The following is a 17,918-nucleotide window of genomic DNA, read 5'->3' on the forward strand; positions in this document are numbered from 1 at the left end:
TAATAATGATGATAATGATAATAATACTACTAATAATAATAATAATAAACGCGCTATTGTAGTGTATTGTGTTTGCTTGTTGCCGATTGACACCGAGCAGGTGCCGAGCCCAACAGTGACGTCTGACTTTGAATCGGCGCCATTTTAGTTTCACTTTGTTAATTCGTCGTTATTTGTACCGGGATTGTAACCTATATTTTCACCCTTGTATGTCTGTGTCCTTGTCATATAAATTAGATTTGACAGCATGAGAGATATTGTTCCATAATGATTAAAAACATGTAGTAGACCAGCTTTCAATGACGACAGAACTGCCGAGAAGAGAAGGGGAAGAGGAAAGCAGACTAGAAAAGTATTAGAAAAGAAGAAGAGAAATACAACACAGGAGGAGGTGGTGACGACGAGTAAAATAGAAAAACGGGCGCCATCGTTCATTTTTTATTGTTTATTATGAATTATTATGAAGTCAACCTGAACCATGTCACTCTACCTGCGAGCTGATGACGCCGCAGCGAAGACAGTCCTCTGATTGGTGGAGAACAGGCCTGGTTATGTGATTGACGGCAGTGTGATGCGCATGCGTGCTTCTCTGCATGTCAAGGCTTGCTGGAAGCTGGAGGAGGTGCAGATCGGCTGCCGAGATTTTAAATCGGTTTTTAACATATTTGATGTATTGTTGGGTGTAGAAACACGGTGCAGAAATGGATTTGCAGTGTCTGTGGCTGATCTGCTGCTGTGCCGTGGCCGTGGACAGCGGTGAGTGAAGCCATTCCTCTTGTTGTTCAAATTGTTGAAGATTTGCTTTCGAAACTGACCAAGTGAAAGTGAAAGTGTCTCCACTAATGAGACCAGGCCGAGTTTGACGTATAATAATAATAATATACAGGAGCTTGTTCAACGCCAGCCACTGTTTTGTGCAACGACAACAACAATAGTAGTATTAAATACAATTAAACTTTCACTTCAGTCGGACACGGGGTGCCTTTTGGTGGTGATTTAGATGTGATTTAACTTGATTTAATTTAATTGGAATTGTACGTGAAATTAGTTGCTGGACCCCCAACCTCTGTCAATCACAGCCTAGATCTCATCCCAAATTACAGGGATAACTTAGACAGTTACTACTACTACTACTACTATTATTATTATTATAAACACGTTTTTGTTGTTGGCTGTCAGTTTAAAATATCCTTATATTTTATATTTTATATATGTAGCCATTTAATCAGGGTAATGCACTCGTATCTGTGTGTTTTGTTTGGCATTTGTTTGTCTCCAAGAAACACCCCCTCCTTGAAGTTGCAATTGTGTGTGCAGGAAAGCAAACATATGTGTCCGTGTACATATGTGTAAAATAAACCTAAAAAACAGCCACTTTGGTTTAATGCAAATAATTGTTGTATTTACATAACGCATAAGTAGGGCTGTCACGATTCCTGGAGTAACTCGAGTAATTTGATTAAAAACATCCCTGATTAGAATTTCCTGCCGAGGCGTCGTTCTATTAAGTTACATACATATAATGATCATATGACACCTATACATCACAAGAAACGCAAGACATGAACGTTTTTAATTATTTACATAATTAGTTTATTTTTGGAATTAATTCAAGAATGTGCATTAGCAAGGAAACCTGTTGTGTACTCAGAATAACGTTTTTTCCAAATTAACCCGGCTTATAACACGATTGTAAACGCCTGTGTCCGACTGTGATCTTTCTCCTTCTGCCCCCCCACCCTCCTTCCAAATCGACAACCGTCTACAATAATTAACGATGTACCCAATTAACAAACTTTTTGATTGGTTAACACTCACAACAAATCTTTGTTATTGGTGAAAGTATTATCGACAGAATACTCGATTACCAAAATAGTCATTAGTGACATTAGTGACAAGTAAATAATGCATAGAGTATTGGGGAACCATGACGTTGTTCTGAAACTGACTTGTGCTGTGGACAGTGTGCTAGGAGTATTATCCGCCCAGACTACACGGTGCAGTCCACAGTCCAGTGTCTCTGACTTCCTTATCAGACGCTGGTCAAAGGTCTCTCCATATATCTGCATCATATGCCACAGCCTTTGTCTCTGCCTCTGTAAATCTATTCTCTCCCTCCCTTCTCACTTCTCTAACTGCTAATTTACTGTACACCCCGGCTGTGTTAAATCCCTTCCTCTTCCTTTCTCAGTAGTGTTATGTGTTGTTGAATTGATTCCTCCCTGTCAGTGGAGTATCAATATGGCGAACTGTTCAAGTGTTACACTAACTCTCCTCTTCCTATAGAACGCCACTCTCTCCAGTACATCTACACTGCCATGTCCCACCCATCAGTGAGCAACCCGGAGTTCACTGCCATGGGCCTCCTTGACGACAACCAGATCGATTACTATGACAGTGCGAGCAAAATGAAGATCCCCAAACAGGACTGGATGAGGGAAAAGCTGCCTGCAGACTACTGGGAGAAAGGCACCCAGTCCCGCAGGAGCAAGGAGCAGTGGTTCAAGGTCAACGTGGGCATCCTGATGGACAGGATGAGGGACAATAGGACAGGTGGGCTGCAGAATTTAAACGCTTACATTTATCTTCCCTTTGTCTGTTATTCGGTCTCTCTCCCCCTCTGTCACATTCAGTGCTGTTACAAAAGTATGGCTGTGTCAAGTCATTACCCCTCTTCACTCTCTCTCTCTCTCTCTCTCTCTCTGAACTAATGAACACTCAGTGTTCACAAAGGGTTCACATACAGCTAAGTAGTGTTTTCACGATAGCAAATTTGTAACATTGTTATTGATAATTGGTTTAGTATCACAGTACTAGATACCAAAACGATACTCGATACTGGAAACAATACTTGCAACCAAAACAATATCACAATTTTTTTTTTAACGCATTAGCCAAAGTCACAGAATAGCCACTGTGCTTTATTTTTCGAACACTGAACAATGTGCTGATAACTTGGTAGAAAGACCAAAATAACCATGTATAAAGCTTCAATACCGCATTAAATAACAATATTTCCCCCCCAAGCAGATCATTTGTTACAGAACAGCAGCACCATTTATTTCCCGGAATTACACATTATGAGATCATGAGGTGTGATACACATTTGACGGAAGTACTGAATGTAACATTTCTATTACTGAATAGTTTTTAGTTTTGTTTTGTTATCAAGAAAATGAATATTTTTGGTATAGCCTGCAACAGTAGTAGTAGTAGTAATTAATGTAATACTGTTAGATCATTTACAAAAAGGTGTGTGAAAAAGCACCTACCATTTCAGAGGCTGTGGAAATTTCTTCCAGATGGTACTGAAAATATAATAGGACAGTGGTTCTCAAACCTAATCCCCCACCCCACCCCTCCCTCTCTCTCAGATCTGCACATCCTCCAGTGGAGACACGGCTGTGAGATCAATTTCAGTGAAGACTCCAGCGTTAAGTTCATTCGTGGCTACGACCAGTACAGCTACGACGGCGCCGACTTCCTGTCCTTCGACGAGTCCAGATCTCAGTGGGTGGCGCCCGTCCCCCCGGCCGAGCCGACCAAACGCAAGTGGGACAACGAGCAGATCCTGAACCAGTACACCAAGGGCTACCTGGAGCGGGAGTGTGTGGACTGGCTCACCAAGTTCTATAAATACGCACAGAAGGACATAGAGAAGTTGTGTAAGTGCCAGACTGGAGCTGCTGTGGACGGTTCCTGTGTGTCTGTCCCTCACATCCTCTCTGCTGGGTGAATGGGAACGCTTTCACTGGTCGTCCTCTGGTGCCCTGCTAGTACTCAGCCAGGCCGCTGTCAGGAGTGCATCTGCAGGTGAACGCACTCATGCTCTGAGATGTGTGACTGGGCTGCTGGGTTACAGCTGGGCTGTGACTAATTGGTGTCAAATTCAAATTCAAATTCGGTGTCTCTCAGTGTCACACTTAACCTCAGAGTACTGAGCTCACAGCGACGCTCTATGTGTCAGCACTGCACTGCAAATTACTTAATTTTACATAAATAAATACAATGATCATATGAAACCTGTATATCACAAGAATAATAAGACTGCAGTTTTTCATTTCATTCTATAATTTAGTTTATTTTTGGAGTGAATACAGAAACGTACATTAGCAATGAAACCTAAGTTATAGAGAAGCCATTTGTATTCTAAAAACAGTTGCTTTCAAAATTAACCTAGCTTATATTATTATTATTATTATTATTATTATTATTATTATTATTTTTGTCATTTAGCTGATGCTCTTATCCAGGGCGACTTACATTTGTACCCATTTATACAGCTGGACATTATAAACACTGGGGGGGAAAAATAAATCATGTATTCCAATCCTCTGAAAGTTCTTTTTAAAATGCAAAAAAACACAGATGTTTACAAATAACTGTTCAAGAGATATCAGTTTTGCAAGGAGTGCACCTGTCTAGAAGCCCAAAACTACACGCCAAAAAAACAAAAACAAATAAAAAAATCGGCCTATATGGTTGTTGAATAAATATAAAAGCATCTTAAAATGTACTTGTTCTTGTTGTTGTCGTTATTACTACCAGTAATATTTGATCATAAAAATAATTACAATAATAAATGTACATTGCTTACTATGCATTTATTGTAAACGTGTGTGTTGGACTCGTGCAGATCTTTCTCCTTGGTTAAGAAATGAGCCGTTCAGGTTTGCTGTGTTGAATATGTCTTGGGACTATTACTGCTGTGTGTTTATTAATCTTAGTGGTTTTCTTTGGTGTCAGTTCTGTAGTTTGTGTTAAAAAAGGGATTCTGACATTTTAGGTTGACTAAGTAAACTACACGCGTCTTTAATATGTACTATCACCCCTTCGCTTTTAAACTCGTGATAAACTTCTGCCTCCCCCTCTTCCAAATAGCTGTCTTAACTACAATACTGAAGTGTGCCCAAATAAAACTTTACAATATTAAAAACATTGCTTAATTAAGTTTTATTTGTCTCAGAAGCAGTCAAATATTCAAAACATCCCTCATTTAGTGAGCACAGCACGCTGCCATCTTCCACATCTTTTTTTTTTTTTTTTTTTTAACCCAATAAAATAAATGTTTGTTTAAAAAGCTTTTTGATTGGTTAATACTCACAACAAACCTCTCAGCTATTAGTTAAGACAGTTTGTTGCTATGTAGAATTGTCCAATAAAAAACCTTTTTAGGGATATAGTGACTCCTCTTTAAGAGGAGTGTTAATGCATCTCTCTCATTCTCTCTCTCTCAGCTCCCCCTGATGTCCACGTCTTTGCCAAGTTCTCTCTGAACCCTGGCCGTCTCGCGCTGTCTTGTCTGGCCACTGGATTCTACCCCAAGGATGTCCAAGTGGATCTGTTCAAACAGGATAAGATGCTGGGGGAGGCAGACGGGGTGCAGTCCAGTGGGGTCAGGTCCAACGGAGACGAGACCTACCAGCTGAGGAAGTGGCTGGAGATCCCCGAGTCTGACAAAGAGGGCTACAGCTGCAAGGTCCAGCACAGGAGTCTGACTACACCCATCATCAAGAAATGGGGTAAAAGAGAGCAGAGCTTGATGGATACATGGGAGACTGGAGACTGAGCCAGGGTTACCGCTCTTTCATCAGTACTTTCACTTTGTATACATCCGGCTGTGTGTTAATGAGCCTTCTCTGTGTGTCTGTGTTTCTCTGTAGAGGGGGACGTGCTGGACTGCAACAGGAACTCTTGTTGTGGTGCTGCAGTTATTGGAGGCCTTATAGTTATGATGCTGGTTGTGTGTGCTGTAGTTGTGACTTTCGTCCTGTATAAGAAGAAAATTCTGGGTAGGAACTCTTTGAATTAACTAATTTGCAATTGTTTTTTTAATGTTTTTACACGTCAAACCTTGAATATATTATATTATACTATAGTCCACACAACACTGACTCCAGTATGGGCCCTACACTATATTATAGTCACACAGTGCTGCTCCAGTCTGGACACTATGCTATGCTATAGTCCACTATAGTCCACACATGACTCACTCCAGTCTGGGCACTACACTACACTGTACTACATTACACTATACCAGTCCCCACAGCGCTGGCCCATGTCGTCTCTGACCGTGTCCTGTTGTCTCTCTGTGCTGCAGTGTTCCAGTGTTCACAGAAGTCTGAAGCCGTCCCTCAGCGTGAGTATTGGGTCTGATTCTCAGCATGGCTTCCCTGTGGCTCTAAGGATGCTTGTCATTTCTCTGCATTGCCAGTGTCCTGCACCCCCTGACTGTCCATCTCTTTGTGTGTCACAGAGCACAATCCCGGGCAGCAGAATGGCACCTCAAATGGAAAAATCTACAATGGCAACGGTAACATGGCAGGGGGAGGAGGGGAGCATTGGTGGTCGTTAATCTGTTGATTTTATGTTTTCTTTTTAATGTTTTCCTTATATGAAATAGAATAATGGAATTTCCTCTCACTCTTCATTCCTTAATTTTTCTCTCTCTCCGTGTCTCAGGCATGTCAGTGCAGATCCCCCTGATATCTGGGAGCAATGGAAACCCCAAAGGCAATGGTAAAATATCTGGTGCCAGCTGAATAGTTGATCTGAATGAATCCTCCAGAAAGAAATCACACTCGATGTGCATTTTGAAAAAAATAAAACAAATCTGTTAATGTGCTGTAGTGTCCAGTCAGTCAGTGTTAATGTGCTGTAGTGTCCAGTCAGTCAGTGTTAATGTGCTGTAGTGTCCAGTCAGTCAGTGTTAATGTGCTGTAGTGTCCAGTCAGTGTTAATGTGCTGTAGTGTCCAGTCAGTCAGTCAGTGTTAATGTACCGTATTGTCCAGTCAGTCAGTCAGTGTTAATGTGCTGTAGTGTCCAGTCAGTCAGTGTTAATGTGCTGTAGTGTCCAGTCAGTGTTAATGTGCTGTAGTGTCCAGTCAGTCAGTGTTAATGTACTGTAGTGTCCAGTCAGTCAGTCAGTGTTAATGTGCTGTAGTGTCCAGTCAGTCAGTGTTAATGTGCTGTAGTGTCCAGTCAGTCAGTGTTAATGTGCTGTAGTGTCCAGTCAGTCAGTGTTAATGTGCTGTAGTGTCCAGTCAGTCAGTCAGTGTTAATGTACCGTATTGTCCAGTCAGTCAGTGTTAATGGACAGTCCTCGAGGGCTTAATTTCTTTAGACCTGGAACCATTTTATTGTGATCAATTAATCAGGTGATCTGTGAAATGAAGTTATGTAGGGATTTGGTATGAAGAAAATTAACTACCCTCTTCAGCTCTCAATGACCAGGGTTCCCTTAATTGGACAAGTTAATTGCTTAATTGATCAATAACTTCCATGTGGTCCCAGTCTGTCGAAATTCGCAATTTAGGGTGACGGACAATACTTACTGTAGGGGCTGTGTTTGGGCACCACTGTACTGTAGTGTCCAGTCTGATGTCCAAACCCCTCTCTTTCTCTCTCCCTCTCTGTTGTGTCAGTGGACCTGATATCCAACAGCAAGGGAAATGCAAATGGGAACAACCCAAATGACATCGGTACACTCTCAGCTTTTGAATTTTATCTGTATTCATCCTCATTCTCGTTTATTAAACTGAACTAAATCAGTCTCCCCCTCTCCTCCAGGCATGTCAGTGGAGCAGCCCCTGATGTCTGTGCTCAACTGTGATGGTACTCCATCTTCAACCAATGGCAATGCTTTGAAAGACGCCCTCCCCCACCTTGCCATTGCGTAATCAGTCAGATCTTCCCTTAACAACGTCCCTCCAGGCCCTTCCTCACACCCCTCCCCTGCCCCTCCTGGAACCCCGGACCACACTCGAGAGATGCAGGTTCTGGGCTGTTACCAGGAGGCCGCAGTATCCAGACACACTCCGATAGGGACCGAAATGGATTGTTTTAAACGACAACACAGACGGGTAATACAGTCAGAGACTACAGGACATATTTTATTACAGTGAAGTAAAATGGGTTTAAACTGTTCTTGTACAGTACACACAGATTTTAAAGTCACAATATACAGGACAGATTTGTTTAATACATGAAAATAATTGGACAGTAAAGATTTATAGCAACAATAACAAAGATTCAAAGCCCAATCAGGCTTCAAGGCTTCAACAGAAACTACAGCACAGACTGTTTGGATATGTAAGAGACTATGATACAATGAAGATTAGATTGAATAAATTACTTAATGTACATTACTTAAAATAAGAGCTAAAATACTATGGAATTAAAATAGTGTATCAGTAACAGAAGATTATAAAAGATAAGTATTAATGTGTGAAGCAATAGAATCATATTTGAATGTGATCACATGAGTGAAAGTCAAACTCCTCCACATGGCTTATGGATACTAAAGTTCCCAAGCCGAATATGTTAAGAAAGATAGATTGTATATGTTGATGAATCTTTATTTGTGTTTCTGGTTTTTTGTAACTATTGTGTGTTTTACAAAATTGATATTTGACCTGTTGAAGTGGGCAGCTGAGAACAGGAGATATTTTGTTATATGTGTACTGTGCTCACTCGGCTGAGACACTTGTGGCTTTTAATTATATATTGTCCTTTCACACCTATGGTTTGATGCGGATTGAACCGCGGTTGATTTCACTTTAATATAAACTCACGTTTGATTACATTTTCCTGGTGTGAAACAAAGTGAACCTAAACCGAAAGAAGTCTGTGTGCAAGTGAACTGGGTGTGAAAATGCCCGCAGTTTGTATTTGCACCTATGACAGGATAGCCAGGAATGGGTGGCTCTGAGTCAGGCTGCAGGTACACAAAACTAGACTTTTATTAAAGAAACACACAAAATAAACAGGCAGGAGGTCCAAAACAAAAGTGCACAAACCAAAATACACAGGATGGCCACTGACTGCACTGTGAAACGAAGCAGTGCACCAAACCGATAACCTTCCTGCTTGGTAGGCTCTGTAAGGCTGAGGCCTCCTTTTATAGCAGGTGGCCGGGGTTGATTAACCAATTAGTGACAATCAACCCCAACCACCTGCAGTCCATGAGATGTTAACCCCCTCCCTGCCACAGCATCGAGGGCATTTCTCACCTGGTTCACATGCAATGCATGTGAGTTTTCCAGTTGAGGTTGGGTTTGTTTCACACCTGTGTGCAGCGGTTCGTTTCCAAGTGAACCACAATGCATTGTCTTTCACATTCCCAGAGTAACTGGCTCGAGCAGTGAGTTTCCTTTCAAATGAGCCAAGAGCAGCGTTCCAGGGTCTCGGCCCGTTTGGTTTGATCTGCATCCTGGTGCGTTTGTCAGTATCGGAGGTTTCTCACACAGCCCCAAACTGACCTCATCGAACCGTAGTGTGAATGGACCCTTACATTTTTTTCTGTTATTTTAAATGTATATATTTGAAGGTTTTCCATTTATCTTGCATTAGGGCTCAGGTTTCTAGTATTCTACTATGTGCCTGAAAGCTCTGAAAGCACTTTTGATAACTTCATTCACCTCGAGAGTGATAATCTAATTCTATTGCAATTAATTTCTACCTCTGTCACAAATGGTGGAGCGCAGAGAGAGGGGGGGAGAAATGATCTAAGCTGGCTTGTAGAATGAGCTACAGGAAGTGAGTGCGATGCTCCACCTGGAAACTGGTGAAGAGCAGAAAGGCATCTCTCTCCTTCCCACACTCCCCGTCTTTTTTCCTGTTTCATGTTGAACTGCAGTGTCCCCAAGGGTAAAACACATCTTCAGTGGAAGTGAAGTGTTCAGTTCTGCAGGGGTCAGTGACAGTTTAATTGGGCTGGTCATTATTGTGTTTTATCATTAATAAACCTATTACTATAGAGCTCCTGTACCTGAGAGTTTATTTGGTGTGCCTGTGTTTGGCTCAGTGAGTCCATGATTGTCTCTGTATGAGTGTGAGTGTGACCAGGAACAGAACACTACTAATTATGTTCACATTTTCCTTTAATTCCATTTATACATTAAATTATTTAAAATGTCATAAAAAACGCAGTACTTTCTCCCGGTACAAATAGCACTCAGTGTGGTCCCTAACTGACACCCTGACATGGCTGGCGGTCACAGTTGTACACTACACAGAACACTACGTGCATGTTGTGGTTTGTAAGCCAGGACGTGTTGGCTTCAGCTGAAGCAAAGAAGAAGATGCAATTTGAATTGTTGAACCCAAAAATGACTGGTCTCTGATTGGAGATGGACAAGGCTCCAGATGTGAGTGTGTCAGGATGATATGGAACCTCTCCCTGGGTGCGTTTTATCCACAATCCATTGTGACATGGTGTGTTGCAGTGTGTTGGTGGTGCCAGATCGTTGGGCAGGAACTACCCATATGTGTAAATTGTATCATGTCATCATACCGTTCTGTGTAGCTGATATTTAGAGAGAACAGAAAACACGGCGATAAAGTTTGGTGTACCTTATCGATGTCATGTAGTTGCCCGACAACCACACGGAGTCCTCTTCTATATGATAGAATGTTCTTTATAAAAACTTTAGATGTGTCTTCCAACTACCCAGCTCTGGAGCGCTTCGTTGTAGCTGAATGAACTATTTTGGTATTCTAGTTAAATCGGGCCCTGAGTATTCCTTGTCTGCCTGTGTATTGAGGGATTAAAATTCTCCCTATCACGATGTGTGTGTGTGTGTGTGTGTATGTGTGTGGGGTATGTGTTGGTCTTGTTCGTATATCCCACAGCTTGCTGCGCTATGTCTCGAGTCACACTCAGCACCCTTGTTCCTTGAAAAAGAAAGATGGCCATTACCGAATGTGAAGAGCCTTCTGACCTGCCAATCAGTGAAAGTATGTACCAAAGCAGCCCATTGTGGTCCTGCTGGCAGGAGGAAGACCCACCCCTGGCGTCTATGAAAAGTCTCCTCCTGTCTGCAGCTCCCTGCTATTTATTAATCTGGAAGGTCCAGTCCCTGGTCCTCTCCCGCCTGGACTACTACAACTCCCTCCTGGCCGGCCTGCCTGCATCCACTACCCACCGCTCCAGCTCATCCAGAACTCTGCGGCTCGTCTGGTGTCTCTCTGCCCTGATTCACACGCTACTCCACTGCTCCGCTCCCTCCACTGGCTCCCGATAGCGGCACGCATTCAGTTCAAGACACTGACCCTCACCTACCGCTGTCTCGACCACACCGCACCAAGATACCTTCAGTCACTCGTCTCTCCATACATCCCCACCAGACCACCGCGCTCCTCCAGTGCCAGAAGACTAACTCTGCCTCCTCTCCACTCTCCTTCCTCCAGAGCCGCTCCTTCTCATCCCTGACCCCTAAGTGGTGGAACGTCCTGCCCACCGAAGTCAAAACAGCGAGTCCCTGACCTCATTCCAGCGCTTATCAAGACGCATCTCTTCCGACAGCACTTGTAATATTAGTCCTCTATCCCTGCTAGATGCACTTCAGCTTATTATGCTCCTCTTGTTCTTGATTGTTCTCCTCTTGCTCCCTTTCCCGCAGCCCTCGTCTGTGACCCGACATCTTGACAGCACATAGCTTTCACCGTCCAGGATGTAGGAAGTCTCTCACTGTACTTGTGTAAATTGGAATTGGAATTTGTAAAATGTATTTTGAATTGCTATGTTTTAGCTAAAGTTGAATTTGAATTTGTAATGATTGATGCCTTGTACTCTGTATTTTGCACTTATGTTGTAAGTCGCCCTGGATAAGGGCGTCTGCCAAGAAATAAAAATTATAATAATAATAATAATAATAATAATAATAATAATCCTCTTCATGTTCATCTTCATGTTCATAATCATCTTCATGTTCATAATCACGTTCATCTTAATTTTGCCACTGATCACCCTCCATACAAATGTGCGTCATCAATCTTGCTTCGTCACCAAGGTTTAGGTAACGTCATGTGTTGAATGTATGGAAGGCAGTGAAACGCCGTGGAGAGGACAGCACTGTGTTCGTGTTCAAACAGAGACAGAGACACTGGAGACACACAGCCCGAGAGGACAGCACTGTGTTCATGTTAAAACAGACAGAGACACTGGAGACACACAGGCCGAGAGGACAGCACTGTGTTCATGTTAAAACAGACAGAGACACTGGAGACACACAGCCCGAGAGGACAGCACTGTGTTCGTGTTCAAACAGAGACTGAGACACTGGAGACACACAGCCCGAGAGGACAGCACTGTGTTCATGTTCAAGCAGAGACAGAGACACTGGAGACACAGAGCCCGAGAGGACAGCACTGTGTTCATGTTAAAACAGAGACAGAGACACTGGAGACACACAGCCCGAGAGGACAGCACTGTGTTCATGTTCAAGCAGAGACTGAGACACTGGAGACACACAGGCCAAGAGGACAGCACTGTGTTCATGTTCAAGCAGAGACAGAGACACTGGAGACACAGAGCCCGAGAGGACAGCACTGTGTCTTTTATCATCTGTGCTTTACAGGATTGGAAACACACGTTTCTGTGAGAGATATTAGGAAGAGCTGAACGTGTAGAAACAACATTATATTCAGACAAGCACGTTCACATAACAATACGCTTCCATGTGCAGCAATGATACTAAATAGCGAATATGTATTGATATTATTATCGTCATCATTTGTGCGAGTATATATGTATTTTAAACTCCCTTCACTTATTACTCTTACTACAGATCTGTAACTGCAAACGATACTTTTTGCCGTATTATTTATAATGTACTTATCAGATCCTTAACCAGGCAAGTTACAGCTGAACAAAATACACACGTTTCACGATTAATCATCCGGATACAATATATCAGTTATAATTGAACTAAAGTGCGCGTCTCAGTCATGGCGTTTATGGAAACAGGCCGTTAGATGAATCAGTATCATATCTCTGACTCTCAATGAAAGTATGAAATGCGTCACACGTCTGTCTCCTCGCTATGACCCAGAAATGCACCGGGAATCCCCCTGTCTCCGTGTAGGTGCTGCGAGGCCGCTGTGCTGCGCAGATGCAGTCCAGCTGATTGGAAAGGTCCTGCTCTCCTCACCATGACGTCTGTGTTGCTGGTGCTGCTGTGTTGTGTCTCCGCGGTGGACAGCGGTGAGTGTCTCTCCCTCCAGTCCAGGTCTCTGTGTCCAAAGTGAACGTGTCTCTTCCTCCAGTCCAGGTCTCTGTGTCCAAAGTGAACGTGTCTCTTCCTCCAGTCCAGGTCTCTGTGTCCAAAGTGAACGTGTCTCTCCCTCCAGTCCAGGTCTCTGTGTCCAAAGTGAACGTGTCTCTCCCTCCAGTCCAGGTCTCTGTGTCCAAAGTGAACGTGTCTCTTCCTCCAGTCCAGGTCTCTGTGTCCAAAGTGAACGTGTCTCTCCCTCCAGTCCAGGTCTCTGTGTCCAAAGTGAACGTGTCTCTCCCTCCAGTCCAGGTCTCTGTGTCCAAAGTGAACGTGTCTCTCCCTCCAGTCCAGGTCTCTGTGTCCAAAGTGAACGTGTCTCTCCCTCCAGTCCAGGTCTCTGTGTCCAAAGTGAACGTGTCTCTGCGGCTGTATATCCTGAGCGCCACGTGGCACACACGTGTTTCCAGCTGTGCTGCGGTTCTGTTGCTCTTGTATTTGATGTAATGCTTTGTCTTATTGATTTTTATTCTTATTCATAATGTGAGATGCTTTGGACAGAAAAACTCGGACAGTTGTGTTTTTGTACAATATTTTTGCTCCACATTGTGATACGTAGGTTATGTAAAATGATACAAGTTTGTATATAATTTGTATTGAACGAAATTATAATACGTCCAAAATCACAAAAAAAAAATATTAAAATAGCTTTTTAATTTTATTTGAATGTGAGAATCATGTGTTATAAATAGTGAAGACTGAGCAGTTAGACTGCGATTCTAGGCCATTCTAGAGCACATATAAAAAGCTTTTATTTTAACGGATTTTGATCTACAATGCGCATAAAAAGTACTAGAAATAAATATGTATTTATATTATTATTGTTATATCTCTGATTAACCATTTCGACTACTTATGTGGATAAATCATTATGAAGGCTGTAATACAGTCAGTGTTAATGTACTGTAGTGTCCAGTCAGTCAGTCAGTCAATGTTAATGTACTGTAGTGTCCAGTCAGTCAGTGTTAATGTGCTGTAGTGTCCAGTCAGTCAGTGTTAATGTGCTGTAGTGTCCAGTCAGTCAGTGTTAATGTGCTGTAGTGTCCAGTCAGTCAGTCAGTCAGTGTTAATGTGCTGTAGTGTCCAGTCAGTCAGTCAGTGTTAATGTACTGTAGTGTCCAGTCTGTCAGTCAGTGTTAATGTACTGTAGTGTCCAGTCAGTCAGTCAGTGTTAATGTACTGTAGTGTCCAGTCAGTCAGTCAGTGTTAATGTGCTGTAGTGTCCAGTCAGTCAGTCAGTGTTAATGTGCTGTAGTGTCCAGTCAGTCAGTGTTAATGTGCTGTAGTGTCCAGTCAGTCAGTGTTAATGTGCTGTAGTGTCCAGTCAGTCAGTCAGTGTTAATGTGCTGTAGTGTCCAGTCAGTCAGTGTTAATGTGCTGTAGTGTCCAGTCAGTCAGTCAGTGTTAATGTGCTGTAGTGTCCAGTCAGTCAGTGTTAATGTACTGTAGTGTCCAGTCAGTCAGTCAGTGTTAATGTACTGTAGTGTCCAGTCAGTCAGTGTTAGTGTACTGTAGTGTCCAGTCAGTCAGTCAGTGTTAATGTGCTGTACTGTCCAGTCAGTCAGTGTTAATGTACTGTAGTGTCCAGTCAGTCAGTCAGTGTTAATGTGCTGTAGTGTCCAGTGAGTCAGTGTTAATGTGCTGTAGTGTCCAGTCAGTCAGTCAGTGTTAATGTACTGTAGTGTCCAGTCAGTCAGTGTTAATGTGCTGTAGTGTCCAGTCAGTCAGTGTTAATGTGCTGTAGTGTCCAGTCAGTCAGTCAGTGTTAATGTACCGTATTGTCCAGTCAGTCAGTGTTAATGGACAGTCCTCGAGGGCTTAATTTAGGCAATTTAGGGTGACGGACAATACTTACTGTAGGGGCTGTGTTTGGGCACCACTGTACTGTAGTGTCCAGTCTGATGTCCAAACCCCTCTCTTTCTCTCTCCCTCTCTGTTGTGTCAGTGGACCTGATATCCAACAGCAAGGGAAATGCAAATGGGAACAACCCAAATGACATCGGTACACTCTCAGCTTTTGAATTTTATCTGTATTCATCCTCATTCTCGTTTATTAAACTGAACTAAATCAGTCTCCCCCTCTCCTCCAGGCATGTCAGTGGAGCAGCCCCTGATGTCTGTGCTCAACTGTGATGGTACTCCATCTTCAACCAATGGCAATGCTTTGAAAGACGCCCTCCCCCACCTTGCCATTGCGTAATCAGTCAGATCTTCCCTTAACAACGTCCCTCCAGGCCCTTCCTCACACCCCTCCCCTGCCCCTCCTGGAACCCCGGACCACACTCGAGAGATGCAGGTTCTGGGCTGTTACCAGGAGGCCGCAGTATCCAGACACACTCCGATAGGGACCGAAATGGATTGTTTTAAACGACAACACAGACGGGTAATACAGTCAGAGACTACAGGACATATTTTATTACAGTGAAGTAAAATGGGTTTAAACTGTTCTTGTACAGTACACACAGATTTTAAAGTCACAATATACAGGACAGATTTGTTTAATACATGAAAATAATTGGACAGTAAAGATTTATAGCAACAATAACAAAGATTCAAAGCCCAATCAGGCTTCAAGGCTTCAACAGAAACTACAGCACAGACTGTTTGGATATGTAAGAGACTATGATACAATGAAGATTAGATTGAATAAATTACTTAATGTACATTACTTAAAATAAGAGCTAAAATACTATGGAATTAAAATAGTGTATCAGTAACAGAAGATTATAAAAGATAAGTATTAATGTGTGAAGCAATAGAATCATATTTGAATGTGATCACATGAGTGAAAGTCAAACTCCTCCACATGGCTTATGGATACTAAAGTTCCCAAGCCGAATATGTTAAGAAAGATAGATTGTATATGTTGATGAATCTTTATTTGTGTTTCTGGTTTTTTGTAACTATTGTGTGTTTTACAAAATTGATATTTGACCTGTTGAAGTGGGCAGCTGAGAACAGGAGATATTTTGTTATATGTGTACTGTGCTCACTCGGCTGAGACACTTGTGGCTTTTAATTATATATTGTCCTTTCACACCTATGGTTTGATGCGGATTGAACCGCGGTTGATTTCACTTTAATATAAACTCACGTTTGATTACATTTTCCTGGTGTGAAACAAAGTGAACCTAAACCGAAAGAAGTCTGTGTGCAAGTGAACTGGGTGTGAAAATGCCCGCAGTTTGTATTTGCACCTATGACAGGATAGCCAGGAATGGGTGGCTCTGAGTCAGGCTGCAGGTACACAAAACTAGACTTTTATTAAAGAAACACACAAAATAAACAGGCAGGAGGTCCAAAACAAAAGTGCACAAACCAAAATACACATGATGGCCACTGACTGCACTGTGAAACGAAGCAGTGCACCAAACCGATAACCTTCCTGCTTGGTAGGCTCTGTAAGGCTGAGGCCTCCTTTTATAGCAGGTGGCCGGGGTTGATTAACCAATTAGTGACAATCAACCCCAACCACCTGCAGTCCATGAGATGTTAACCCCCTCCCTGCCACAGCATCGAGGGCATTTCTCACCTGGTTCACATGCAATGCATGTGAGTTTTCCAGTTGAGGTTGGGTTTGTTTCACACCTGTGTGCAGCGGTTCGTTTCCAAGTGAACCACAATGCATTGTCTTTCACATTCCCAGAGTAACTGGCTCGAGCAGTGAGTTTCCTTTCAAATGAGCCAAGAGCAGCGTTCCAGGGTCTCGGCCCGTTTGGTTTGATCTGCATCCTGGTGCGTTTGTCAGTATCGGAGGTTTCTCACACAGCCCCAAACTGACCTCATCGAACCGTAGTGTGAATGGACCCTTACATTTTTTTCTGTTATTTTAAATGTATATATTTGAAGGTTTTCCATTTATCTTGCATTAGGGCTCAGGTTTCTAGTATTCTACTATGTGCCTGAAAGCTCTGAAAGCACTTTTGATAACTTCATTCACCTCGAGAGTGATAATCTAATTCTATTGCAATTAATTTCTACCTCTGTCACAAATGGTGGAGCGCAGAGAGAGGGGGGGAGAAATGATCTAAGCTGGCTTGTAGAATGAGCTACAGGAAGTGAGTGCGATGCTCCACCTGGAAACTGGTGAAGAGCAGAAAGGCATCTCTCTCCTTCCCACACTCCCTGTCTTTTTTCCTGTTTCATGTTGAACTGCAGTGTCCCCAAGGGTAAAACACATCTTCAGTGGAAGTGAAGTGTTCAGTTCTGCAGGGGTCAGTGACAGTTTAATTGGGCTGGTCATTATTGTGTTTTATCATTAATAAACCTATTACTATAGAGCTCCTGTACCTGAGAGTTTATTTGGTGTGCCTGTGTTTGGCTCAGTGAGTCCATGATTGTCTCTGTATGAGTGTGAGTGTGACCAGGAACAGAACACTACTAATTATGTTCACATTTTCCTTTAATTCCATTTATACATTAAATTATTTAAAATGTCATAAAAAACGCAGTACTTTCTCCCGGTACAAATAGCACTCAGTGTGGTCCCTAACTGACACCCGGACATGGCTGGCGGTCACAGTTGTACACTACACAGAACACTACGTGCATGTTGTGGTTTGTAAGCCAGGACGTGTTGGCTTCAGCTGAAGCAAAGAAGAAGATGCAATTTGAATTGTTGAACCCAAAAATGACTGGTCTCTGATTGGAGATGGACAAGGCTCCAGATGTGAGTGTGTCAGGATGATATGGAACCTCTCCCTGGGTGCGTTTTATCCACAATCCATTGTGACATGGTGTGTTGCAGTGTGTTGGTGGTGCCAGATCGTTGGGCAGGAACTACCCATATGTGTAAATTGTATCATGTCATCATACCGTTCTGTGTAGCTGATATTTAGAGAGAACAGAAAACACGGCGATAAAAT

At 42.7% G+C, this 17,918-nt stretch overlaps 1 protein-coding gene and 1 long non-coding RNA gene across 3 annotated transcripts; both read left to right on the forward strand.

The window, feature by feature from the left end:
- Positions 1-576: 576 nt before the first annotated feature.
- On the forward strand, positions 577-9,760 carry LOC136771629 (class I histocompatibility antigen, F10 alpha chain). Of its 2 annotated transcripts, XM_066724048.1 has the most exons (10): positions 577-756; positions 2,287-2,553; positions 3,375-3,665; positions 5,238-5,522; positions 5,664-5,792; positions 6,101-6,139; positions 6,257-6,313; positions 6,463-6,519; positions 7,426-7,482; positions 7,571-9,760. In XM_066724048.1, the coding sequence occupies exons 1-10, from the start codon at positions 702-704 to the stop codon at positions 7,678-7,680; spliced, it is 1,347 nt and encodes a 448-aa protein (XP_066580145.1). In that variant the 5' UTR covers positions 577-701; the 3' UTR covers positions 7,681-9,760. The 2 variants fall into 2 exon arrangements, with proteins under 2 accessions (XP_066580145.1, XP_066580146.1); XM_066724049.1 differs by lacking the exon at positions 7,426-7,482.
- Positions 9,761-14,570: 4,810 nt separating this feature from the next.
- LOC136771639 (uncharacterized) lies at positions 14,571-17,333 on the forward strand. Its single transcript, XR_010822350.1, has 2 exons — positions 14,571-15,055; positions 15,144-17,333. It is a non-coding gene; the product is annotated as an uncharacterized LOC136771639 (long non-coding RNA).
- Positions 17,334-17,918: the final 585 nt, after the last annotated feature.

The sequence above is a fragment of the Amia ocellicauda genome, chromosome 15, assembly GCF_036373705.1.
Source record: "Amia ocellicauda isolate fAmiCal2 chromosome 15, fAmiCal2.hap1, whole genome shotgun sequence".
Lineage (NCBI taxonomy): Eukaryota > Metazoa > Chordata > Actinopteri > Amiiformes > Amiidae > Amia > Amia ocellicauda.

Bases quoted from the DNA above. Each gene is read 5' to 3' on its own strand.
- LOC136771629 (XM_066724048.1), top strand. From the start codon at position 702: ATGGATTTGCAGTGTCTGTGGCTGATCTGCTGCTGTGCCGTGGCCGTG. The intron at 3,666-5,237 runs GTAAGTGCCAGA...TCTCTCTCTCAG, and splicing joins GAAGGACATAGAGAAGTTGT to CTCCCCCTGATGTCCACGTC. The intron at 5,793-6,100 runs GTAGGAACTCTT...TCTGTGCTGCAG, and splicing joins GTATAAGAAGAAAATTCTGG to TGTTCCAGTGTTCACAGAAG.